Source organism: Neopsephotus bourkii, unplaced genomic scaffold (genome assembly GCF_033783945.1).
Source record: "Neopsephotus bourkii isolate Nb327-2 ecotype Australia unplaced genomic scaffold, CSIRO-AGI_Nbou_v1 NB_1707, whole genome shotgun sequence".
Classification (NCBI taxonomy): Eukaryota; Metazoa; Chordata; class Aves; order Psittaciformes; family Psittacidae; genus Neopsephotus; species Neopsephotus bourkii.
The window spans coordinates 5,595,792-5,622,887 of NW_026902181.1; the positions used below are offsets into that span (position 1 = coordinate 5,595,792).

General features: G+C 46.5%; 2 protein-coding genes across 3 annotated transcripts in view; one reads left to right on the top strand and one right to left on the bottom strand.

Moving 5' to 3' along the window:
- The window catches only part of KIF26A (kinesin family member 26A), a 110,231-nt gene extending 85,146 nt beyond the window's left edge, over positions 1-25,085 (bottom strand). The window contains exons 1-3 of one of the 2 annotated variants that reach the window (XM_061376264.1): positions 25,014-25,085; positions 24,696-24,857; positions 22,051-22,296 (exon numbers count right to left, since the gene is read on the bottom strand). In XM_061376264.1, the coding sequence (XP_061232248.1) occupies positions 22,051-22,296; positions 24,696-24,830 (381 nt within the window). In that variant the 5' untranslated portion in view covers positions 24,831-24,857; positions 25,014-25,085. Of the gene's footprint in view, positions 1-22,050; positions 22,297-22,460; positions 22,779-24,695; positions 24,858-25,013 lie in introns of those variants that run through there. The other variant, XM_061376265.1, reaches the window with a different exon arrangement.
- PPP1R13B (protein phosphatase 1 regulatory subunit 13B) overlaps positions 1-27,096 on the top strand; it is a 326,672-nt gene that overhangs the window by 34,777 nt on the left and 264,799 nt on the right. The gene's annotated exons all lie outside the window — the stretch shown is intronic.

The window sequence follows — 27,096 nt, forward strand, 5'->3', positions numbered from 1 at the left end:
TCATACAGTCTTGTAACAAGACTTTCAATTGCTAAACTGCATTGTGAGCAATAAAGTACATATCCAGCCTTGAACCCTTAAAATACCTGAGTGGGCATCAAAAGGCATTGTACATTTTCTATGCAACCTAGATAACAAGTAAGAATTGCCTTTGTCAGACCAGCAAATCACACTCATGTGAGCAGGACAACAGTCCTGTGATTAATAACCACCTGTAATCATTGTGGTGAGAAGCACCCTGCAGTGGTCCTGCAAAACCTGCAAACTGTGCAACCTCTCCCCATCCAAAGGGCTGGTGTAATCAAACAGGAGCAACACCCTTTGCCTATGGTCTCTCTTCTACAAACATAAATCAATGCAGCCATGCCCACATACAGAAGAAACCTCACCCCACCCAAGCTCAGGGCATTTTGAAAACCACATTAATAGTGTTTATAAACACTGCTACACAGGATATAAACATATTGAACACATGGTCAAAGTGACCTAGTATCTGCCTATAACACATATACATGCAGACATGCCCACAAATGGCTGGCAAAAACACCTTTATAAACACTTCCAGCCTCCTCACACACACAAAAAAAAGCCTTATCTCCTGAGACACAGAAGCAATCCAATAACGGACAGCAACTTTCAAAACCCTTCAAGCCAGATCCTATTAAAACCAGCAACTAAAATGAAAGGCTCTAACTTGTACTACCAGTCACACAGTGCTCAAACTTCTAGAGTATCTAACATTACTTCTAAAGAAATTCCACAAATGTAGATAATGCCTAACATTATAGAATACATTTATATTTCTGTTCAATTTATGGTACTAGAAAAAAGGATGTTCTTATTTTGTGATCTGGAACCTTGGGAAAGAAACTGCCTCATCACCTACTAGAAAAGGCCAAGTACAGATGAGGAAGCGTTCTTTTAAGAAGAGAAATTACAGCCCCAGAGTGAGGCTTGAGCCCTAAAGAAATCCATGGCAACAGTCATAATGAATGCAAAGTCTGTATGTCCCCCTCTAAATTGAAACATCCCCATTCATAACTTCAAATGAATAATTAACTCTCTCACCAGCCTGCCTCTCCCTTTCATAAAATGCCTATTAAATGCATATTTATAGTTGTTGGGTGATGAGTTAAGTAACATCTTACTATGCAAATTTCCCCCTTCATTTTAAAATGAAGTTTTGTGGCAGTAGATAATGTATCATATTTTCAATAAAACACTAACAAAAATATACGTGCCACCCAAGTTGCCTTATTATTATTATTGCTATTACAGATGTAAATACACCTTTAAAACCAGTAAACTGTGTGTATTCTTGCCTTGCTAACAATCTTATGAAATCTGACAGTTCATCAAACAGCTCCCATTGCGGACAGTGCTGAAGCAGTTCAACAGATCATTAAAGGCCAGTGAAGATTACCATCTTGTCTGGCCTCCTGCACATCACAGCTCTGCTAATTTCAGTCAGAAGAAGTAGTGACCCCAATAGGTTTATTTAATGAAAATACTCACTTTCATTTGAGCCCAGTACTTCTGAGAGAATCGTGATTTTAAAATAAAAAATGTATGAATAAAACCCATACAATCAAACAGACAGGGACAGCATTGCGATGATGTAAATTCAGAACTGACACACACTATTCCTTGCTCCTGAGTCAGTTGAGCCAGAAACTCCATTCCCAACAGTCAGCTTGAGAAATCCAAGTGGTTGATTCCAGTACTCTCAGCACCATCCTGCACACTGACTGCACGGGTAATTCTTGATTTATGTTTGCAGCTCTAGTCTCAGAGAAACCCATTACGAAGGATACACTCAGAGAAGTGGTTTACTTCACAAGACTGATGTTGTGATTCACAGGGAAAACCTGCACAGAAGGCACAGACTGGGATGTTACTGCTACAAATCCAATCAGCAAATAGTCACTGAAATAAATTAACATCGGCATCTTGTGGAGGTCCCTGCATGAGGAAGTTAGGCAAGATTTATTCAAGACCACAATCTCAGGAGCAATTCTTCAGAACCAAAGGTAAGCCAAAATAGAAACAAATGAAAGTGGGCCCAGCTAGAGTAACAAAGCAGCACAGCCAAGGCAGCAGCCACATGACAGCCAGAGGCCATCTCCAGAGCAATCAGAACAACTGTCTGCAGATCTTGCCAAAGAACCAGATGCTGCTGCTGGAAGAAGGTTTATGTTGATATAAACTCAGAAATGTAAAATGCTTAACACCAAGAACAATCAATCTTCACTATTCCCATGTGGCTGCCAAGCTTCACTATTATGCCACAAAGAAATGAAAACAAAGTTCATAAAACACGTGTAGATTCTACACAACATCGAACTCCCCCACCCTTCCATTAATACTCAGAAACATTAGCAATTTGGGTGTAGCTATAAATGACCTGATGCTTTTCCTGAGTTAACAACAGAACCAGGAAAGAATATCTTCGGCTAAACAGAGCCAGGAAAGAATATCGTTGGCTGAACAGCTCACTCTGCGCGCACTGCCAGAAAACCAATGAACTTATCATACTGTATAGGAAATTCCTATCTTCCACACCAATTAATGACCCAACAGTGATTGATTTTGTAATCCCAAACTTGACTTACAAAATGACTTTCTCTGGGGGCAACTTTCCATTACCCAGCATGTGGAAAATTGCATACGGTCAGTGCACTATGTAAACCAAGGAAAAATAAGTGCTATTTAAACCCCAATTCTACTGTGCCTCCACATTCTTGCTTTCCTAAGGGAGATGCACTTTTGACAGTTACTTCCTTTCCCTGCCTCAACATCATATCTTCACCATACACCAGCTGGGCACTCATTCGAAACAGAAACAACAGGAACTAGCAGTTACTCATTGCAACAGGATCAAAACATTTCTAAGCACTAGTGCTTCGCCAAGTCACTGTCCTTGAAGGCCCTGCCACAATCCCCTTCTTCCCTCCCATTGCAAACACCACACTGAAAGTGCCTTCACTTCAACCTGAATCATCACATATTAAAAACCACAGCTTTTTAAATCAGAAGCTACTCAGTGACAGGCAGTCACATCTTGGAACTGTAGGAGGCAATTAAACTGGGCAGCAGAAAGGTGAAAAAATTAACTGGCCAAAAACACAGGCCAATGTTTATGCTTTATTTTAATCAAGCTAACATTATCTCCAGTGTATAAAACCAGAATTGCACTGCACACTAACTACCAGCATAATCACAGGAACAGCACCACAATATGATTACTGGACATTAATTATATCTTATAAAGAGTTAAAGACAATCAAGTACATGTAATAAAGATTTACATGCCATTTTCCACTGACCTGGAAACAGCTTCATACATTAATAAGTTAACTTTACTGTCAGGAACAAAGCAAACAGTTACATTTACAAAAAAAAAAAAAAAAAAAAAAAAGAAGTGAAACACAAGAGACAGATGTTCAGTCCTTTCAGCAAGGAAGCAATTATTCAATTCCTGGGAAAAGATTTTTCTCTCTCATTGTTTCATCAATACATAATATCACTCATAAAAGACCCAGTCCTGGCTCTGTGGCCTGGCCTGGGTATAAATCTACAGTATTGCACAGGGGCAAGAACCAGGGTTCTCCTTTTCCTGCTGTGCAGTTGCTTCTGGACAGGGAGCATGTGGCATGTGGAGACACCCTCAGACCACATCCACCCCTCCCCATTCACACACAACAGCACAGACCCCAAAGTGGCTGCCAAAGGACTGTGCTTCCTTTCGCGCTTTTCCAGGAAGGCTGGTTCTCCTTGAGTAAGCATAAAAGGGAATGCCAGGGTGCTGCCCACACTCTCTATCACAGCTGCTGACCTCCATCTTCCAGACACAAAGAATCCCTTGGCCACCAACCTAGCAGCTCCACGCTTCAAGCACTGTTAAGAACTGCTGGTCTCTAGTGAGTCATTTTGGCCATACCCTCCTAACCCACTCTCTCTCCACCAAAATAAAAATAGCCATCATCTCTCAACAGGTAGACACCCAATGGCTGCCATCAGCAGTCATGCAAAGAACACAGAATAGCCTGGGTTGGAAAGACCTTCAAAGATCATCTAGTTCCAAGCACCCTACCATGGCCAGGGACACCTCCCACTAGACCAGGCTGCTCAAAGCCCCATCCAGCCTGGCCCTGAACACTGCCAGGGATGGGACAGCCACAGCTTCTCTGGGCAGTCTGTTTCAGTGTCTCACCACCTTTGTCATAAAGAATTTCTTTCTTATATCCAATCTAAATCTACCTTCTTCTAGTTTAAACCCATTAACCCTTGTCCTACTGCTACAGGCCCTATTACAAAGTCCTCTGCCTTTCTTGTAAGCCCTTTAAGTAAGGCCACAGTAAGGTCTCTTCTTGAGGCTAAATAACCCCAACTCTCTCAGCCTTTCTTCACTGGAGAGGTGCTCCAGCCCTCTACCACTTCTCATGGCCCATGCTCCATCTTACTCCAGTGTCTTACAGGAGCAGTAAGGGTAAATATTTACACACTGGTCACATCCATAGGCCCAGCTAGCTCTAGGCCAAACTCAACTCTAATGCATTTATTTAATGATTTTACCAAAAAACACAAATTACATGGTACCCTACACAACAAGCAATTTAACAGTTTTGCTAAATATGCTATGGGCAGCAAAACTTAAAAAGCACATCTTTCTGCAAGGTTACCCCAAGGCTGTCACTAGATAAAAGAGACAGACTGAGCCTGAAAATACCATATGTAAGGTACTCTCCTGAACAAGACAACAGATAGAAGCACTTAATAAATGGATCCACTAACTAGGAAACATCCCTGCAGCAATTAAAACTTTGCAAAGTACTACAATGTACACCTGGTTATTTCTCTGACATCTGCTTAGGTTTTCTATGTGTTTGTAAGTGGGACCAAAGGGAAAAATAACTGAGTTAATGGACATATCACAACAAAAATGACAACAAGGTACTCTTAACTGCTCATGAAAATGGCATAAAAAACATCAAATAAAGCATGTGTAGTGTTTGAAATGCTTAAAAGTTACCACATTTTATAATAAACCATATACAACCAAATGGTGTTTCTCACACTGCTAAAGATTAATTTTATCCTGATCTAAGGATGTCATCATTAAATGAGAGGAAATTCACAGTCTGAGCAATAGCAGTTTATGCTGAGCACATTTCTAGGCATATGGCAATTTTATAATGGTCATTGGGGATGAAGAGCCAAAATTCTGTTGCAGACTCTGAATTTAAGACATTTCACGTAAAATTGCATATCTTGGGGAAAAAAAATAAGTGTGCAACCTTGTAACATTACAGCCAATATTCAGTATATGCCATCAGACCATCTCAAAATACGAAAGCTGTTTTCAGTACAAGGGCTTAATTACTTTATAAATTGTCCAAATAAGTTAAAAAAATAAATCTGAAGGCATCATTAAAAGAAAACAAATATGAGATTTGCCTTAACTTTATACAGTGTTACTGCAACATTACGCAGCTACAATATGTGATCCAGCATTCCCAAGTCAATGCCCTTATTACTATTGTAAGTCTGTCATTTAAATAGTTCCTTCCTGTTTAAAATGTAGAAAGCCAAATGTGTTTTCCCACCACTAAGCATTGTGTAAGACTTCTTTCTCTTCCAGCAAGCTGGCTGAAGATGGATGAGCTTCCAAACTGATACCATTTTTAATTACGCTTTTTTCTCTCATTACTAATTTCCTAAACATCTCTAATCTAGCAGTGCAATCTCTCAGTGCAGTAGGTGTATCCACATACATCATGCTGTAGAAAATTAATCTGAGATAATGATCAGGACTGCCATCACAACATAACCTGAAACAAGCAAGGTACACTAGAGGTGATACATACTTGTTAAGACTCTGATCTCAAGTGTTTCTGGAAAGCAGATGTTAATGGATAACTTCCCTCCCTCCTGCATCTTAAGAGTCAGTAACACATTTACTGGGATCTAGGAGAGAGACATGCTTTAAGCAACCTCCTCTTTGCACTTTCCACCATGCAGTTACAAGCTTGTGATGCCCAATGCATATTCAACCCTTCAGTCCCTTACCCTAAATACTCCACTGAGAAGCACTGCTTGCATAAGGGAGCCATGATCATGTGCTCCTTTACAAAAGATAAGCACAGGTATCCCAGTTTCCTCCTGCCATCAGGGGTCAAAAAGCTCCCTCCACTTAGGACAAGGTCTCCTGGTGGGGCTGCCCTGTCCGAAAGCTCAGGAGGAGCGGCAGAAAGGTTGCCGCACTCACCAGACAGGTAGGAAGGCACATGCCCGCGCAAGCCCCATGTACTAAAAGGGGTCACACACCCAGCAGCTGTCTGCATCAGACACTCCTCTGGCAGGCAGGAATAGGGACTATGTATAGACCCATCAGCTCAGGTCAACTAAGTGCCAGCCAGTTATGCACAGAGGATCTCTCATTCCTCAGGTATCTCTCTCATAACCTGAAAGGCATGCTGCAACGTTCTTTCACCATTAAACCAACGTGGCAAGACAGCAAAAGTAGGGGGAAAAAAAGGAAAAACAAACAAAACCAAAAAATAAACACACACACCCCACCCCCCCCCCCAAAAAAAAAAAAAAAAAAAAGAAAATGAAAAGGATAACCATCACTGGGCTTTCTTCCCAGCTAAACACACCACTCACAAATACTTAAGGGAATGATGCTTTCAGCACACCAGCTGCCTTCTTGTCAGCTGACACTTCCCAAATCAAACAGGAAAATCCTAGGAACTGTTCAGCGTGGCTGACATTTAAGGAATCGAATAAAGATAAACAAAGATAAATCACAAGCACTTAAGTAAGTTTATGTATTCTAAGTGGTCTTAAAATATGTCACAAGTATGACTGCCTACTTACTCAAAGGAAAGGGATCACTGCTTTTTCACAGTCAAAAGCACAAAGGTAGAGTGAGATGAGAAATACATCTAAAGCATATGCACCAGAATAATGCATGTTAAAACTGTGCATATATGAGGAAAACCAGCAGGATGGCTCTGGCATATATGCATGAGACTCACTAGTCTGTAATTGCATGCTGAGCAAAATTCATATGCTAAATGGGGTAAGTATATCTAAAAATGTAATGCCAGCTGACTTGCCCTAGGTCCCCAGGGAAGCCTGTAGCAAGCTGAGCTGTTTCACTGCATTCACACATGCTGCTATGGAAGCTGGCTGATGGAAAGTTACACAATTTCATATTTTCTTCTCAAAAAAAGTTAACAGTTTCCCAAATCTGCTACCAAAATTTCATCCCGTTTTTCTACCTGCTATCCATCTACTGACCAAGATTAAAAACTTTAAATCCCACCTTGACTTCCTCAAGAACCCGCTCCCAAAAGAACACTGGTTCTTCTTGAAAACAAATACTTCTATTAAAATTACTCAGCAAAGTGAAGGAAAAGCTGGGGGATACCCTCGTTTTCTCTTTCCCACAGCATCTGGAAAGGACCATGAAGAGGACAAGCACAAACCCAAGGCTTCACTAAAGCTTTGCTGTGCACCACCTACCTCTCTTCTCTTCCCTCAACTGGAACCAGCACCCATATCAGACTCATGGTATCTTTAAACTGTGCAACTCAATCCTCCACCTCACGTGGGAATTAAGTAACCACTGAAGTTAAGGCAAGCCTTTCTAGTGACTTTTGCAGTTACAACTAGGCTCCTACTTTTATTTGAATTCCCATTAGCATTTGCCAACAGCTCCTTTACAACTAGAGGGACAGGTTCTCTTTGAGTAGCTGTTTCAGCTGCCTCAGTTAATGCCTTAATCCATAGAGTGAAGCAGGTCAGATTATCTGCACTTATCAAAGACCACATTATGCTGCTTAAGCCATTTTTCTGCTTCAGTAAGGAGTAAGCACGTTTTTATTTCTTACTGTGTTTACCCATTACCTCACCAAGTGGGATTATTGTTAGGCTTTCTGAGGCTCTCCTAGAATACAAATGTGTAAAACAGGATTTCCTCCAGCTCTGCATACCTACTTACTCCAGAGTCATTACTGACATAGGACTGGATTGAACAAAGACTTAACATCAAATGAGGTGGAAAAAAAAACATATCTGCCTGAACACTGCATCTCTGCTTTGTCTTTTAAAAAAATGCCAATAAGGCACAAATTTGCTTTAAAGACAACTTTTACAGGAATACTTTCATGAGAAAATTGGAAGACACTTGCCAGCGGGACATGTATCCCAGTGAGCTTCTAAGTAAGTTTAGAGCAGTTTTTACACAACAGTCTGCAAATCAAATTGTTATTTTTATTGGATATCAGAAGTAACTTCACTGGTGTCAAAAGGAACTCTGCAGAAAAGATTCAAGTCCTACACAAGAAGCCTTCAAAAACCCAAAGCAACTACATACTGTCTTCCACATGACTACAAGCAGCAGCTGACATATCTGAGGGCAGCTAACACTACTCAACTCTGAGATTTTTAAAATGCCTCTAACCAGCGTTTTAAAGAAAACTTACAGTGTGTGCATATATAAATACATACATATATTTCATATATATTTCATTCATATATATATATATATGAAAAATACAAGCTTGCCCAAGGATTCACAGAAGTTGATTCCTCAAGGTTGTTACACCACTTGAGTGTCATCTGGGGACATTTATCAGAAGGACTCGTTTCCCTGACTGAACGTGCTTCCCAGCAGCGCCAGCACTGCACAGTGACGTATGCCCTATACCCATCACATAACACCACAAGACTGATAGCCCAGCACTGAAAAGGAGCACACCCTGCTCCTTTCTCCTTTCCCTCTCCACCATTCCACAGACAGACATGCTAACCTCGGATATGCTTTCAGATGCCTTATAATCACACCTCCCTGAAAAATAATTTGGAAAGAGAATATAGGTAAACAATGAAGATACAAGTCAGAGGCTACAGACTGTCCATGTAATTACCCTATATAAGATCAAAGTCAGTAAGACTTGGAAGAAACAACCCAGAAGCTACAAGGATACTGCTTGCGTTCAGAGTTTAGCATCCAAAATTACCTTGGCAATCTCTTAAAGACTTCCATACTGGTGTACGAAGAAGCAGAACAGTCAGCAGGCTGGGAGAAGCAGACAAGCGATGTAAGTAGGCTTGAGGAGAAACACCACTGCTCTTTTTTAAAAGCTATCAGCTCCTGCCTGCCTGAGGACATTTCCTACCTCTACCTACAAACACAGCGATTCCCCAGCCATTAAGTAAACAGTCTTTGAAGATAAGGAAGTTTATTCTAATCTCTCACTGATGTCACTCCTGTATTGTACTCAACTGAGACTCCCGGGTTAAGTAACACCTCTATGAAATCAGGATTACCTTAACTCTTTGCTCTTGCACAGATTTAAGGAATCCTGTCGAGGTACAGAAAGAACCAGGTTTTTCACACAGTGGATCTACGTTTTTTTTTTCCTTGATGAACCACTACAGACATTTTCCAGCTCACTCCTTCAGATACAGATGAACCACTTCTGTAACATTATGCTTAGTGAGATGACCTTCTGTACCAGATTTTTCATCACTTCCAAAGAAAGTAGTACAGCATTTAGAAAGGAGGGTATGCCTGGACTTATTTCTAACATCAGCAAACGAGGCTGTTGCTCCAGTGGCAAGAAGAAAGAAAAATGAGATTGAACCTGGACTAGCAAGAACAATTAAAATGGAAATTATAAACAGAAAACATAAAAGTAGAGATCCTTCAGTGCTTCACCTCCGAGAACAATGCCTTTGTGTTCTCACTTGTATTCACTTCCCAGGGTCAAGTGGTTTTTTTGCATTGCAGTTCTTTAACTATCTACTCCACACTTTTCATTGCACCAAATCCTACAAGAGTCAAGCCCTCCCAAAAGCCATAAAAAGCTCAGTGAAGAACTCAGGGTGGGTCAGAAAAGCCAGCCCTGTGTATAACATCTTTCATGCCATCAAAAGACTTGGCAATAAGCAGCTAAAACCCAAGTAAAGTCTTAGAGCACAGATCAGAGCTATTTTGCTCTTGAACTGCACGTGCTTAAGAGCTGCCATGACCAGAATAATAAAAGGATATACAGCACAAATCTGAGAAAGGGGCTCAAGTTGTGGCTGAACATTCACACTCACTGTATGGCAAATTTCTTTCAGAAGGCCTGACTATTATCAGCCTAGGCTGTTTGCCTTGTGGATAAGCTATGTCTTAGTTACACCAAGCAGATCCTGGCATTGTTTACACACACACAGAGGTAACTATGTTCCCACTGAGCAGAAAAATGAATTGGATGTGCTGAAAAAAAGCAAACTCTTTACTCTGAAGTAATGATACCTACAGAGAGACAGATTTGGAATACAACTATTGACCTAGTTCTGCAGTCTGGTTTCCTCTTCATTTCAGCAGAGTGTATCAACTGCAACTATATGGCTCCAACAGGCTTCATTTTCCACCTGTTAACACAGGTTTTCAATTCCACTGTCAATAAAAGAGCCACAATGCAGACTGATGAAATGAAAATCCAGTGCCATATATAACTGAAGACAGAAGTAGAGATGTACAGCAAGATTTATTACAACATACTGCTGAAAATACTCTTCCCTGAACCCAGTCATTGCTCCCCAAAGGGTTGTTACCAAAGACACAGCTACTTTCCAATGCCAAACTGCCCATGGGGAGCCAGTAAGGCCATGAGTTGAGGCCAGGGTGTTGCTACTCATGATCAACTGGTAAATCCTGAGCACAAAGTCTATGCTTCCATGCAAACATCAGAGGAGCCCCTGTGTTTCACGGGTACAACATGGCAGGCTGAGAAATTCTCACAATCACATAAATATTTTCTAATTTAGCTCTTTGTGGAGGTTGCAGATTTTAAACTTGAGTAAAAAAATAACTTCACCAGAGGTCAGTCAAGCAGCATTAAGACTGCACAAGGTGGCAGGTTATATAAGAGTAAGTATGAAATTCAGAAAGGGCCTCCAGGGATCCCAATGCAAGAAATGAAGGTGTAATTAAAAACCATAAATCCATCAAATGAAAAATATGTAAACTTAATACATTAACTCATACATTTTTCTTCTGTGACCACATTTGTCTTACTCTACACTCCTTTGGAGCCCACAAAGAAAAAATTAACAATAGCAGAAGAAATATTTCTTAATATATGGAATGTGAATATTAATAATAAATGCTTTTTACTTTATTCTTACAGGTAATTGCTGAAAGAAGCTCTCTAAGCAGAGAATCTGCATATTATAAATTACTTCAACTATATGTCCTCTTTACAAAACCCACAAAAAGACAATATCTTAGAGTGTTTCCATGCTGCTCAATCTTCCACACAAAATTACCCTTGTGAGAGCTTGTTGGAGGAATGTCAAATGCATTTGCCTTTCTTTCCTAAAAAATATTCAGGGAAAGACAGCAAAATAGCTCACTTCTTCATTCACAGTTAAAACAAGCTACTCTAACACCTGAACATTTGAACTGGAGATGCTGAGTTTAACTCTGTATGTAATTATAAGCTACAGGCAAAATAGTTACAGGCCAAATCTTGGCCCATGTTTCACCCATAGCATAGTTTTCAAGATAGCTTAGAAAAGCTCTGCAGCACCTATAGTTCATATTAAGGCTAAGGCACTTCTGAAAAGGGCATTTTGGATAAACCAGCCCTTCCATCTTCTGCTTACCAACCAGGAAGGTAGCACCAATGCTGCCCAGAAATTACAGTGGCAAAGACACTTGTGCCTCCTCTCCATCCTTCAAGGGCCAAATTTCATAGAGCAAATTAATTTTAATTCTCATCACTACTGATAGTTTCCTTGGGACCGTATGTTGCAGGGCCAGAGAGCAGTACGGGATCACCTCTCTTCCTAATGATGCACCAGCATTAAGGCACACACATAGAGATTATGTGACATTCACACCAGAGATTCAACTCAGTTTCCTCTCTGTGGCTGGAAAACTCATTCTCACAAGTGGAGCAAGCAAGTCTCTATACAAAAACATGTACACATGTTCAACACAAAACCAATGCGTTATCACAACATGGGTATTTATTTGAGAAGTGCTGGCCAAGTCAGCCAAACATCACTTTTCCTAACGTTCACTGATCACTTTTACTAAAATCCGTGCCAAAACTTGAACACAACTCTGCTGCTCTGTCAACACAACACCCAGTCCAACACTACCAGAGGTTGGCATGCTCTTCACACTTGTCTTAAGCATACCAGCTACACGGGAATCAAAATCACCTTCTCCCTGGCTGCCAGGGATTAGATCACTCAACTATCTCTCTCCCCCTCCTTCAATCATTTGGATGTCAGGTGCTCTGGCACCATTAGCCAAGCTTCACCTGCTAAGCAGAGGTCAGATCTGTCCCACTTTTGATATTTACTGCAATTGAAAATCACTTAATTGCACGAAGCAATGTGGGATGCTCCCAGGCTGAGCTGGTGACTGGTCACCCAGTGGTCTTGGCTTCTGAAGCCACTTAAGGTTTGACTCATGGCCACTTAACCCTCCTGAGAACTGTGCCATTGGTCACTACACCCTAGCTGCAGTTGGGTAGTAGATAAAAGCAGGTGCTTTTACATTCCACACTAGACAATTTGGTGTTAAAGAGAGGGTCTGTCACAACACTGGCATGTTTTATGCAGAGGAATTCAAAAGAGGACTCAATAACTACCAAGGAAAATGCTGAATGCCTTCACCACTCGACACCAAGCAAATTCAGAAAGCCTCTACAGATGACCGAAAAGTAGTAAAGCAATTGGAACAAGGATGGCAAGATGTCCTGATTGGACAAGCCACTTGCTGGTCTTCCTGTTTCTGACAGCTGTTAGGACTGCCGCATCCCAGAGAATCCCTGGCAACAGCTCCCACTGCCCTGTTTTGGGATGGGAATCTGACACATGCCACTGATCCAGCACTGTGCTACTGATCCCAACCACCTCAGCAGACCCACCTCCTCCAAAACACTCAGCCAGACTGTTCTGCTGAGAACTGCATGATGTACCCTGAGCTACTCTGGTGCATAAGTTGCAAAAACAGCAGAGACCCCCGCAAAATAAAAAAAACAATTTACTTGAAAAAGCTACATTCAGGCTGTAGGAAACTGCGGTCCTCCGAGATCCAGGAGAATAGCAACAGTGCCAAAAGCAGTAAATAAATGCTACAACATACAATACAGCAAGAATAACACAAGGCAATAAAAAAAAAAAAAATAAAAAAAAGAGTACAATATAAACTGAGTATGGCTTAAAACACAAAGAACACAAAGCCAAACACTGCCCATTCACAGTACAGTCATCACTGATCAATACATACACACAGACTGTGACACAAACCATGCTGTAACAAACTGTATGTTGTGGTAAAACAGGAAGCACATTTAAACATAATATTTTGAGTGCTGTGAGAACTAGGACTAATGCTTTGCTTTCACAGTTAATGCTGAAAGCCAGTCAATGCCCAGCCTAGGCAGAAGTATCAGGTTTCACTTTTGTACAGAAGACTTCTCATCCCATTCACCAAGCTGCATAAAATCCCTCAGCAACATTAGGGAAAGATTTGCTAAAAGGTAAATGAAAATTGATCATTTTCCCACAGTCATCCAGCATTCCATTCACTTCTGCACAGGTACTGACATATGGTAATACTGGCCCAGCCCCAGCCAAAACCTGGAGCAGCCTGCCAAACTCCAGGCACACTGATCAAAGAGTAATTTTAAGACTTGACTCAGAAATAATCGTGCACACCTAAGCCTTTTTTATTTTTATTTTTTTTTTTGTGAGCAAGTGCTGAGATTTGGCTGATTCATGCTACATTAGGGTCATGTATACAACAGTCGGAATCTTGGTGATGAAACAAACATGCAACAATTGCATTATGTTGCCTAAAATAGGCGGATATTTTTTATCCAGTTAAACATTCTTTCCCCAACATGAAAGTGAACATCTTTAGCTACACCTTAAAAGCTCATGCAGCTTCAAAGCAGTCAGTCCAAAGAACTATATACCAAAAGTTTATATTCACTTTAACTTAACCTAGAGAAGAATACATACGTATATGTACATATAGCCACCACCACCCTTGCTTGGAATAATAATTTGAAGCTTTGCTCTTAGGTTCCTCTGCTAAGTTTTCCTTTTTTTCCATTTAAAAATTAAATGCTTTTTAAGGGAAAGCTAATAAGTAACACACCTCGGCATAAACTTCAACAGCAGTATGAGGGACTGAAGAGTTCCCGATTTACAAGGCCACACCACCTTTCCACAAGGCAGCTTTCCAGTTTCATCATAGGGAGGCACAGCGCAGCATGCAGATAAACCTTTCTGATAGCATCAGTACAGCTCTGGTCTCTGCTCCCTGCACTGACCTAATACCTGCTACTTAATCAAGCTCCACCTGAACATACACTACAGCCCCTTCAGTCCCCTTCCACAGCCTCAACACTCCCCTCCTGGTGAACTGGCAGATTTTCAGGACTACCGGTTGCCACCTTCACAGTATGTCCCTGGCTTTGTTTGCTGTTTCTGGTGTTGCAGAAACGCCAGCTCCAGAGCCTCCTCTCCGATACCTGACCTGAAAGTTCAGTTTCAACTCAGAGTTCGCTGTTTTCTGTGTCCCTATTATTATATGTTTTTCCTTACCATGCCTACTACAGGAGCAGTCAGCTCTACTAGGAACAGCAATCAATGATACTCAATGTCATACAAGCAAGAGAGTCCCTACCACAGAAAAAAGGTTCTTACTCAAAATGGACAAAGGAAAGAAGCATTTTCTCTCTGCTGGGCAAAGGAGAAATTAAGCACATGGATACCAAGCAGCCTGCCACATCCACAATGTCAGTGGCAAATCTAGGGATTCAGTTCCCAGTCTTGCATCCCTCCAGGGGGACACAGTCCTTGCTGTTAAAAAAAGCAGCAGGAGGCACAATTCTCCTGAAAGTAAGGTTCACGTTTTTTCCCCTAAGCCACTCATCTGAAAGACTACACAAAGTTAGTAGACACTTGTAAAAGAAGTCAGCTTGCTACCAATCATGAGAACATCCATCAACAGACAAAACTTCCACCTTCCTAAAGATGCCTTCCATTTGGGGATATGCTGAACATGTAAGTATAACATGGTTATTCCAGTACTTCAAGTCTGAAGTCAAAGGACAGGGAGACAAATCCAGACAAATTAAATTCCATTGATGTCCAGTAAATTTAAAAAGAGGATGCAATACTCCCAAAAGTGGCTGCCTGCCATACCCAGTGTGAGCAATATCCAAATAGATTTAGTTCCTGAAGGTAATTCAATTTTGAAAAAGGGAAGAGCATCATCATGGAAAAATCTTCTAGAAGACACGCACACATTTCCAGCTAGATTCACCTCCTCTAGCTGTGGTGAAGCTTCACTGTGGGAGCAAAGACTCAGACCCACAGAGTGCAGTTATGGCTGGGCAACCAAGCAGCAGGAAACCCATGCAGCAACTGTGTACATGGTGTGTAATCCCAGTCCTGGGAAAGGAAAATCTCTTGGTGGTTTCAGCCATCCCCACTCCAGTACCCTGCAGTGCCAGGTCCAGAGCTGCAGCCACTATCAGCTGCTGTGGGTCAGGGAAGAGAAGGATGACTACTGCCTCCTACAACCTCACTATTAACAAGTCAGAGTGGGATCACTGTAGGTGGAAACTCTTGGCAAAAACAATAAAGCAGCTACTACATATTTCAGCAGGTTCAAAGTAACCTCAGATGTTAGGAGCAGATGCTCTTTTCCACCCCCCGGGATTTTGAAATGGTTTATGCGTTTCCTCCCTTTTCCCTAAGAGGGCAGGGTGCTGAAGGAATTAGCTAGAGAAAGATCCAGCACAACACTAATTACCCTCAGATACCCAGGAGACCTCAGTACCTTCAGCTAATTGCACAATCACTGCACCCCCAATTCAGATCCCCCAGTAAGAAGTCCTCATGCCCCCAGCATCTGAACTGCAAGATAATCCCACTCACCTGTATTTTAAAAGGGCACCCCTGAAAATCCTAAATGTTTAAAGCAAACTCATTACAGTTTGTTTCTGTGGCCTATCATATAGCATGGGGCTACTGCACTGACTGAAACAAGGGAACTGCTCATGTCAACAAATTTGACATGGTGTTGTCACTAACCCTGTTATTAGACTGCACACATAACCTGAAATCCACACCTGAGCTCATAGCCTGAAGCACTCCGCAGCCAAGTCTCTGCAAGAGTCTCTCTCACAAAGTTAAATGTTAAATGTGCACCTCAAAAAATGGCCCAGATTCATATTTAGGAAGACATTGCTTTTCCACTTATGTTTTTTTGAAATGTTAAATATAGAACATTTTAAGGTGCATTTAGTGCTTGCAAAGAGCCCTGAAAACTGTATTCCTCTAGAGAGCAATCTGTAAAAGACAAAGTTCTCTCATTCCATTCCCCTTAACCATGTCAACTGCAGAAAGGCCTTCTATGAAAATAAATACAGCCCGCAGTAAGAGGACCCCAAACTTATCCAAGACTCAGCAGCCTCATTACCAGGACTCTCAAATTCCAGGTAACCATGCCACTTAGTAGAAAGCTGACTCATTAATAGGGAAAAAAAAAAAAAGGCATAGGAAGAAAAACTCCACAAAAAGCCAGGGGTTGCTTCTAAAAGCTTAGATCCATTCCACATTCACCTCAAATGTTGTGAGAAGTCTCCAGGTGCTTTGAACCCCTGCTCTGTCAGGGAAGCATGAGACTGCAGGCAAATGCTAATGCTTTCTCCCAGGCTCCCCCCTGCACAGCGCAGGCTCCTGAAGCACCCAACAGTGCACACGCAGTGAGGAGACAGGTGCTGAAAACCAGAAATCACACAAGCTCTCCTTGCTTCTAGTCCTGCTGATACAATGCCATTAGAGTGGACAAGGTGGGAATAACATAGTGTACCAGGCTCTCGCACATCAAGACCACAGTCCTCAGTTCCATGCCTGTCCTCTTGGCCTGGTTTTCCAAAGCAATGAAAACTGCTGCAGTGTCCTTCTTTCCATCCTCCTCACTGCCAGCCCTCCTTAATAGCATTTGAACCTGTCAGATCACCTGAAGTCAAGGTAGAAGGCCCACTGCAAGCTCCTACAGCTTCCACAAACTGCCCACGAGGGAAGCTGTGCAGGGCCCACCTGTTATTAATTGTCTGGCAGAAGCCAGATGCCCAAGTATTAGCGTGCTGTCAACCAAACAGTACGTGTGCAGCTGCAGATGCAGACTGTGCTGCTTCTTATCGAGTCATCACAGACAAGGAGGGAACAGCTGGGATTAACACAGAGAGACGGAGCAAACAAAGGAGGTGAGCAAAGCATCCATCCTACCAAACCACCCTTCCTTAGTTGTTCTGCTCTTGGAAACATGTGGGGGTTATTTAGCATACAGGAGAAACCCACAGGAAAGAGTATACCCTTCCCAGAGCTTTGTTCTTCATCTCCCCTTCAGATGATGCAATCAACAACACACACAGGTGTACCAAGAGACCACTGTTTTGATCAGAAGCTGGTGTGATGGGAGTGCAATCCAGCAGCACCTCTCAGCATCTGCACAGCTGAGGCTCCTCAGTGCAGTCTAAAGCCACTGCTGTCCTCCACTTTTTTCCAGAGAAGCCAGGCTTTCTCCAGCTCTAGCTGGTGTAACTCAAGAGCCCAGCCACAAACATGGCAGGCTAGGATTTACTTAGCTCCCTCCAATGACTCATAGCTCATTAGCAACCAAAGGCGAAGGCATGACCTGTTCTAGTCACGAAGGCTCTCTGCAGACCAGGGCTGGCAATGTGCCTCTTTGCACCCAGCCACAGCTTCCTCAATCAACTAGGAATAAAAGTTCTTGAAGGCATCAGAGAAAAACCATTGTCCACCCCACCAGCAATGAAGAGCCCATAGTCACTCCTTTGTCCCTCAGAATCCCTGGATGCTGTTCAGTGGTGTGCCTCTTGTAACATGCAGTGAAGATAACACAAGGGCTGGAAGAGGGAACAATGGGGAAGAAAAGCAGCTCTTAAAAACTAGGACAGAACTCAAGCTACAACATGCACATTTCTGTTCCCCTTAATGCTGTCTCCAATACCCACCTGCGCTGGCAGTAGGGAAAATATAAACTGCTCAGAATGGGAGGATCAGGGGACAGGTGAAATGGGGTATTTGAATGCCTGGGCTGGGAGAAACACAGTTCTCAAAGCTAATCACTTACAAACTGAATTTCCTCTGGACTTAGCCTCCTTTCAGTACAAGGTTACAAAAAATACTTTATTCCAGGATAACTAGGTACAATTACTACTTTTCTACAACTAAAATATTTATACCAGTATAAAACACTTCTGTGGATTTAGCTGTATCTGCGTGTGCCTTCCTCATAGCAAGACAGCTTTCTTCCTCTGCTTATAATGGATTACCTTAAACCATCCTACAGTGGCTGTATATCCTTAAGACTATTGCCTGCAGTAGAAGGGAGCAGAGTTTACTTCCAGCTGCAGGAGCACATGTCTCATGTTGGAAGTCCCTGCCTGTCCCCTTCCTTTCAGAGACACAAAACTCACTCTGACATACACCTCTTTAGAAATGACAGCACATTTGGGTTTATCAAATAGGGGCATCACACAAATTAATTAATGACCATTTGTGAAGCACTGTGAAGATTTTAGGTGCTAAGTATTATTATTACTAATTTAATCTACATCCCCATTCAGTCCTAGCCTCTCCTGTGAAACTGCCAGCAGTGATGCCAATTAGCAGTAATTGTTGTGGTGGTTTTGTGACAAGGCTATTTGCCAACAGGGAGTGAGACACAGACCACCAACTCATTTCCCGTGGATTGCCCCACAGCTGCCAACAGCAACAACTTCCAGGCACAACAACCTGCTCACCACTCTAGCCAGAACCCTGGCAGTAGGAGATCTTGTATCCCATCACAGCTGTCCCATTACAGCTCCCCAGGGACACAGCCTGAAAGGCACATACAGAACTTTTAATTAGGGATAAACCAAGGCACCTTTTCGGTTTAGGTTTGGTTTTGGTTTTTTCCTCCTACACTAGTTCAGTACATGACCCAGCAACTGATGCCAATACTGCAATTCCAAAATGCTAATCTGTCATAATTTCAGTTTAAACTTTACTAATTTCCATCCATGCTTGATGAAAATCACATTCTGATTCACACACAGGCCTCACTGTGGTGGCAAACTGTAAAGGCAGCAGCACTAAAACTAAGGGAACTGACACGATAGGGTGCAGTAAATCTTGTACTTGGGAGAACTGTTAAAAGAGTTTTAATATAAGCACAGAGGTTTATCTTGTTATCATTTGCCCACAGAGATTTGGAGGACTTTAAAGAGACATAAACAACTAACAGTATTCTGTAATCAATGCACATCATCTTAGCACCGAAACTTACAATTATTTATATATTTTTAATACATCTAATTGAAAGGACATCACCACCTAAACTGTATGAATCATAGCTCTCTCAAGCAATTAGATTTGTTATCCCTGCAGACTGCAAACAGTACGCTGGCTTTTTATTCTAATGTCAATTCAATCCCTTGTCAGCTGCCCCACGCATAAGAATACACCTCCTCTCTTTCATCAGGAAAGATATCAACAGCAGGAAACTAGCCCTTCTTTCATCTCTGAGGCACCCACCCACCTTTCCAAAGGGTTTTCAACCAGGTGTGGAAATCTTTCTGAACCTGTGCTGAAAGATCCCTTAATTATTATGGCAAAGGAGGTAAATCCTTTGAGAGCAGCATACTCCAAGCAGCAGCCTTCTGGTGTTTACTCATCCAGTAGTTGCTTAGTTTGACAGTGAGTTAGAAGAGCTTGTAAGAAATCCTTTAGAATCTATTGTATGGGCATGAAACTCTTTCGAGAGGAGCTGGGTTTTTAGATATCTTCTTATATAATTAAACAAGAAGGGGGGGGTATGGGATAAAAAGCAGCAGCAGCAAGGCAGCAGCAAGCTGCCTTTCTGGCACAAACCTTACACAGCACTCAACCTGCCAGCATATTGCATCAGATTCCCACTGCAAGGCCAATTCACAGCAGCTGAGTAGCCGAACCCCTGACTGTTATCTCCCGCTAACCTACTTCACACTCAGAAGGCAGTAAGTAGAACTGTTTATTGAATCTTCCTTCCTGAAGAGCTGCTCTCTACACCAGGATTAGTGGGGGTTTGAGCTTGCAGTTAGGCTTGAGGTCTCACAAGCGTTAGAAAATGTATTTTTTAACAAATTTGAAACATCTAACACTACCGTATGCTACTCAGTAAACTCCAGGTATCTGTTACTCTGCAATCAGGTCTGTCGAGGTTCTAACAGTGTGATGACTAATATTTTATTATGTTCCTAGGCATGCTTTGAAACACCGCAGAAAAGGGGATTAATTTACCCATCATCAAGTACTTATCAAGGAAGTCCCCTGAGACTTGCAGGAAGGAGACCACACAAACAGGCCTTTGCTCACAGGTCTCCTCACCTGAACACCTGGCCAAGGCCCCTGACTCTCCTGCCCTGGCAGCTTTTTTTTCCCCCATGACAGCGATTCACTCCCAGATAGGACATTATTCTTTACAGCAGAGGCCCACCCCAACATCAGCAACAGGGATTCTTGTGCTCCTCACTGAAACAGCCTATCACAAGCACTTCACAAGGGGAAATTAAACTTCTTCCCACCACTCAACAGCAATCCAGAAAACAAAAGGTCCAACAGTCCTGAATTCAATGAGATATGTGACCTTCTGCACCACAGAAAAAAGAACCTACTCCAAACCTAGCAAATCAACAGAGACTCCTGTTGATTTCAAAGGGCTTCGGATCCAGCCTGAAAATGCAAACCTCCCGGTGCGTTGAGACACTGCTCCACAATGCACTCTCAAACAAAACTATATTTAGATTCAATGGGAATTCTGTAGATCATACAGGAACTCTTTGAATGAAAATGAAGGTCAGTAGGGTTTGGCTTCCTCTTCAGACCCTAACCCCCCCCCCCCATTGTTGCAAACATCCAGATAAGCATTGTTTAGAAAACAATACCTTACTTCCAAATGTTATCAAAACCCTAACACACGTTTTGTGTGCCCTGAAACAATCTGAGAGTCCTCACTACATTTTACCCTGTCAGTTAATCCTGTCTCCTCAGGTGTCTAGGCATGACTCTGTATGAAGACTTTTTTTTCACCTGTACCAGCTTTGAAGTTTTGTTTCATGTGCCCTGACTAAAGGAAAGGGGCAAGAATAACAGAGTCCTCCGATACACAGAAAACAAACATGGAAAGGAAAAACTGTGCAGACTAGAACACACACAAATAAAGCTGCATACATGTTAAAGGAAACCTCTGGCATCCCCATGCACTTTCTCCGTTCATTACCAGACATGAAAGGCCATCGTAAAGCACAAATTGGAAGAAAATGACACAACCCCTGCTTGTGCGAGTAACACTAAAGGCAAGAACGAGCCCACCAGCCAGATAGGTACATTCAAGCACCCAGACTGCGTAAATGCAGCAAAACCATACCACTCAAAGCTTCCTCCAGTGCCACAACCACCAGTGGGAGACTTTCAGCCTCATTCTGTGGGCTCCTGGGAAGGAGGAGCAGAAGTGCTCCCGCCGGCAGTTTCTCTTAGGAAGGATGAAACCAAAGCCCAGCCGCAGCACCGACCGGGCATCCCGAAAGCGTGCCACCACGGCTGGGAGGCAGAGGCGGCTCCCTCGGGGTGGCTCTGGGCACCCTCACGACACTTTCCTGCTGCCGGCTCCGTTCGCCCAAGTCGCTACTATTCTTGGGGTTTTAACTGTTTCTGGCTGTAGCAGAGCGCGACCGCTCAGCCGCACAGGTTCACTTTACCAGAAAGCCTGGGACGGGAAACCCTTGAACTTTTGAAGAACCCTCATGGGTTGGAAATCGCCGGCTTTGCCATCACGCTGTCCTCCCAAACCCGCGGGGGTACACACCTGATCCTGCCCGGGATGGGGACCAGGCCCCCGTGTCCCCCATCACCACCTCCCGCGAGCGCCCAGAGGTGCTCGAACGGCCCAGGCGCACTTACCGGGGGGGCGTTGGGCGGGCAGCCGCCGGCGGCCAGCCGCGCCGCTTGCCTCCTCAGCTCGGCTAGCTGGGCCTGGCAGCTCCGGCACCAGCCCCCGGCCCCAGCCCGCTCCAGCGGCCGCGGCTCTGCGCCCGCGGTGGCCCCTGCTCCCTCGGGCGCCGGGCGGCTGGCGCAGCGCTCCTCCTCGGCGGCGGCCGGCGGCCTCTTCCGCGGGGAGAGCTCTCGCACTGCGCTCCCCTCCGCCACCTGCGGAGAGAACAGAGCTCAGCGCCGCGGATCGCGGAGGCAACGCGGCTCCCAATCTCCTCGCGGGGCAAAAGAAAGGGGGGGTGGGAGAGATAAAAAAAGGAAAAGTAAAGAACAAAAAAAGGAGGCCTAAAGCGGGGAAGGGGAGGGCTGTAACAACTTACCCCCGGCGCCCGGGGCTCAGGGCCCAGACCCTTCCTGCCGGCGGCCGTGATCATGGTAGCGGGGGATGCTCCCGTGCCCCGCTCCGCTAGTGCGGACGGTGGGGTGCCCAGAGGCGCGAGCGGCCCGCAGCACCCATGCTCGGACGGCGGGCGGAGGCGCCAACAGTGAGTTCGCTGGTTCCCCGCAGTCCAGACTGCGGCTCTAGGTGATGCTGCCTCCCATGTTGAGAAGGGAGAGAAGTTTGGGTTGGCAGAGGGAGGCGGAGTGAGCTCCCCACGGCGGCACGGGGAAGGACCCGGAGCACGGGAGCACGTCGGCAAAAAAAAGCTGGAAAAGTGCTTGTAGGGCAGGGAGGAGGGGCTGGGCGGGGGCGGCGGGGTGGGGTGAGCGGAGGTGGGGGGGCTCGGCAAAGACAGGATGGAGCTTAGGTTTGGGGTTGCAGGGCGGGGAGGTGCCGTTTCATATTGACCCTGACCGTCCCAAGCCGGTGTGACTAAAGCGCGGACACTCCTGTAGTTTCCCGAGAGTGAGGAATAAGAGGGCCGGGATGGGGGTACCGGTCCCACTGCGGAGCGTTGATGGGGGGGGGGGAAGCCGCGCAAGCATCGGCCCTTTGCGCGGGCCCGGTGGGTGCAGACCAGTTGCAAATGGAGTCCAGGGGACGGGCGGGGTCCGCCCCCCGAGGCCGACGCTCTTCGGCACAGGGTTGGGGGCACCGTAGGCCCCTTCGGGGGCAGATGCGCGGTGCCGCGGGGCTCAACCACCCCGGGGGCGGGCCGACTCCCCAGCTGCTCGGTGGGCGTGATGGGATGTTCCTACATGTGCAAATTGACCTGACAGATGAAGAAATTAACGCTCGCAGCTAATTGTCTACGTGACTGCCGCTGAGGCTCTTATATTTAGCACTTTTTTTTCCTGGTTGTGTCCCCAGAGAGAGGACCATGAGCCACTGTGTCTCAGTGCCCCCTCACTGCCCGGTCCCGTTGCCTCAGCCTGATGGGGGTGGGCAGGGGCCGAGCAGAGACTTGCCCGGGCACCGCGGCCCGGTGCCGCCGCCCCGTGCCTGTGACCAGAGCACCACCTGCCGGCGCCGCCGTGAGCCTGCACACGAGAGCTCCATGTCCCACTCGGGACGGACCCGGAGCCGGACCCGGCACCTCGCGTGGGAGCCGCGTCGGGAGATGGCGGCGGCGGGGGCTTCCCCCAGCGATGCCAGTCACAGCTTCTGGTCTCCTTGCCCGCCACCGCGAGGGTAGGTGCTGGTGGCTCTCGAACGCGGGGTGGGGTCTGCGAGGATGTGAGCAGCGCCGAGCACAAAGAGTGGGGAAAACACATGTGGAGGGGAATAAATTCCCCCCTCCTCAAAGAGGCACCTTCCTCAGCAGCTCCACCTCCCCTGGCTCTCCCGAGCACGTGTCCAAGGGGTCCCCTTACCCCAAAATGGGTGGATGTCCCAAGGAGAGCCGAAGCCAAGCGCGCGCCGGCACTGCCCTAAGGGGGCCCGCACCGCCGGCAGAGCCCCGGACGCTGTGGCAGCTGCCCAGCCCGCCCGCGCTGCCCGCATAGAGCCCGGCAAAAATTTTGGTTGGGAGGTGAAGAGGACAGACGGGGGAGAGCAGGCTGCCAACCGGAGCCTGCCCCGTGCCCCTCCCCGGGACCAGCGGGGACTGGGACTGGCACAGACACCGCCACCCGGGCGTCGCGGACGGCTCCCTTCTTCCTCCCGCTGTGGACTCTGCAGGTCTCCGGGAACTTACTAAGAAATTTCATGTGTCCAAATAACAGCAGCACAACGCTCCCGCGTCCCCCGGTCAGGCTGGATGGGGCGGGGGGGGAGGGGCTGTGCTCCCCAGCCAGCGCTGGGGCTGAGCAGCGCTGCGCGCCTGAACCTCCTCCCTTTCTTATTAAGTAAAATAAAACCCTCCTGGAAACAGGCGGACACTGTGCCCCCACTCCCCCCCCCCGAGGCCAGGGATACTCAGGGCGCCGCCGTGCTCAGGAGCCTCAGGAGCGTGCCTGCACCGCGGTTCCCCCGCGCCGCGCCGCTCCGAGGAGCCGCCAGGACTGTTCGTGGTGCTGAAATCCGCCCCGGCACGGCAGCCGCCAACTTCACACCGCCAAGTTGGCCACCCCCTTCCCGTGAGCCGGCTCGGGGCAGGGCAGGCAGCGGCCCCCCCCGCCTCCCGGCGACCTCCCGATCCCCAGCCCCCCGGGGCTGGGCAAGGTCCCGTTACCTTGGCTTTCCTCCGCAGGAGGTGGCTGGTGAAGCCGAAGATAATCTCCGAGTCCAAGCACAAGGCTCCTATCTCCAGGAGGCTGGGGTTTTTCCTCGTGGCGTTGGAGGCATCGGGCGGTTTTTGAAAAGCCATAGTTTGGGGTTGGAAATATCCGGCTCCCTGAGCGGAGGCGATATATTTGTATAAACAAGCGGGGGGGGAGGGGGGAGAAGAAAAAAAAAAAGAAGAAAAAAAAGAATAAAATGGCAAACACTTCCCACCCTTTAAAAAAGAAGAAAGAAAAACAAGAAAAGAAGCTAGACGCGGGTGACTTACTCCGTCACCCGCCGGGATGCGCGCTGCCGGGGTGAGGTAGCCGGCAGCCGGGCAGACTCACCAGCCTCCCGCCTCTCTCCGCCTCTCCCCGCTGCTATCCCTCCCGTTTTACCCCCCCCTCTAGCGCACCTTGCCTGACGAGCGGGCGCGGTGCGGGGCCCGCTCAGCGCCCACCCGGCGCCGAGGCCGGGGCCGCCGGTGCGCTTGGTGAGCGGGGCCGGCAGCGCCCTACTCCCCCGCCGCCGGCCATCAGCTCGCCGAGCGAGGGGGCTCCCACCACCCGCTGGCCAGGAGCCCGCCCCGCGAGCCTCCTGCCTCCCCTCATCCACTGCTGGGTGGGTTTAGTGGCTGGGTTGGTGGGGTGGTTTTTTTCCCTCCTCCTTCTCCTCCTCCTCCGGGGTGAGCACAAGGAGGGAAAAGCTGCCAGTGAAGTCAGTTTAAGGGAGGGGGAAAGACACGCATAAGGAGAATAAGGGTGGACGGGGAAGGAAACAAAAAGAATAGGAAAGAAATAAGATAAAAAGGAAAAAAAAAAACCACAAAAACCACAAAGCTTGAAGGAGCAGAAGTGAAGCACTTTCTGGAATGGATCCGGCCTTTCGCTCCACTGAAAAGCTTCCCCCTCTTTTTCCCCCTCTGCTTAATTTTATTTGCAGTGGGTGAGGGCGGCAGGGAAGGAGCGAGTTCTTCCTCTGCGAGGAGGCCCAGGAACAGGTCCCTGATGAGGCCCCAGGGAAAGGCAGACCACCCCCTCACCGCGGCCGCCCCCCGCGGCGGCGGCCCTGCGTGTCCTCATGCGTGTCCCAGCCACGCGTGTCCCAGCCTCTGTTCTGGGCCGTCCGCCAAGGCGCGGCCCGTCCCGTCGGGGCGGGCGGGATAAATCGGGCTCCCCGGGGAATCCGGACAGAGCGCTAATCCCCTCCCGGGCACTTTCCCACTGAACAAATACTTCGCCCACCGGACAAAAGAGTTGTCTCGCTTGATAACGCCCGCCGTGGAAGGGAGTTGAACAATAGGTTTAGCTGGGCTCCACGGGGCAGAGCGACCGCCCGCGGGCTCCGCACCCGTCGCCCCGGCCAGCACCGGGCGCTGCTGTGGCGGGTTGGGTACGGGGAGCGACGCCGTAGCCCGTCCCGCTCTTCCCTCTGCAACCGCGCCCCGGGCTGGGCCGAGGTCCTGCCCCGCTGGCCGGCCGCGACCGGCACGGCGGGGGGAGCTGAGGGGCGGGGGAGGGAGGGAGTGACGGGGGCAGGGGTAGGGGAAGGGGAAGAGAAAAGGGAAGAGAAAGGGGAAGGGGGAAAGGAAGAGGAAGGGGAAGGGAAGGTCTTAAGTCTCTGTGCCCACAAAAGGCCACCATAGCTTATCTTTATTCTGAATTTACCAAGTCACCTGGGCTTCCAGCTTATGATGAGTCTATGTGTTAGAGGACAGAGGTGCATTAATAAGTGGCTCTGTATGATGGTGATGGAATACAGGTGTCACAGGCAGGGCACAGGAGGGTTGCTGGAGGGAGGAAAGAAGGATGGGAAAGGTGAGATACCTACACCAAAGGTGTAAGGATTTGTTTGATTCCTTATTGCATCCCTTCCTGATGTAGGCATCGCAGTCCAAAGATGTGCCAATATGTGAGCTGGCTCCTGAACCTACCTGGGAGCGGAGGATACAAGGACCCACCCCCTGTGCCACCTTGCACAGACTCATCCTGTCACAGACTCATCCTGTCACTCATCCAAGGCACATCCCAGCATCCTGTCTCACTGTGCATCACTATGCATGCAAAGTCTTCCAGCACCCTGCCCTGCACAAGAAGGACATTGCCCTGTGCCAGAAGACCCCTGTGCTTGGAAGTTGCCACTTTACTAAGAGTGGGAAGAAGAAGGTGAAGAGGAGGGCAGAAGGAAAAACAATTCAACCAAAATGGTGGTGTGGACTTCAGCTGTCCAGGTAGTGTCCCACACAGGCTATCAGCCCACATACTCAGCATGAGGTAGAACACCAGTGCCCGTCACCAGAACCCAAAGCATGAAATGGCATTTCCCATGCATTGGGGAAAAAGGCTTGGAAACATTTAAGAACAAATATG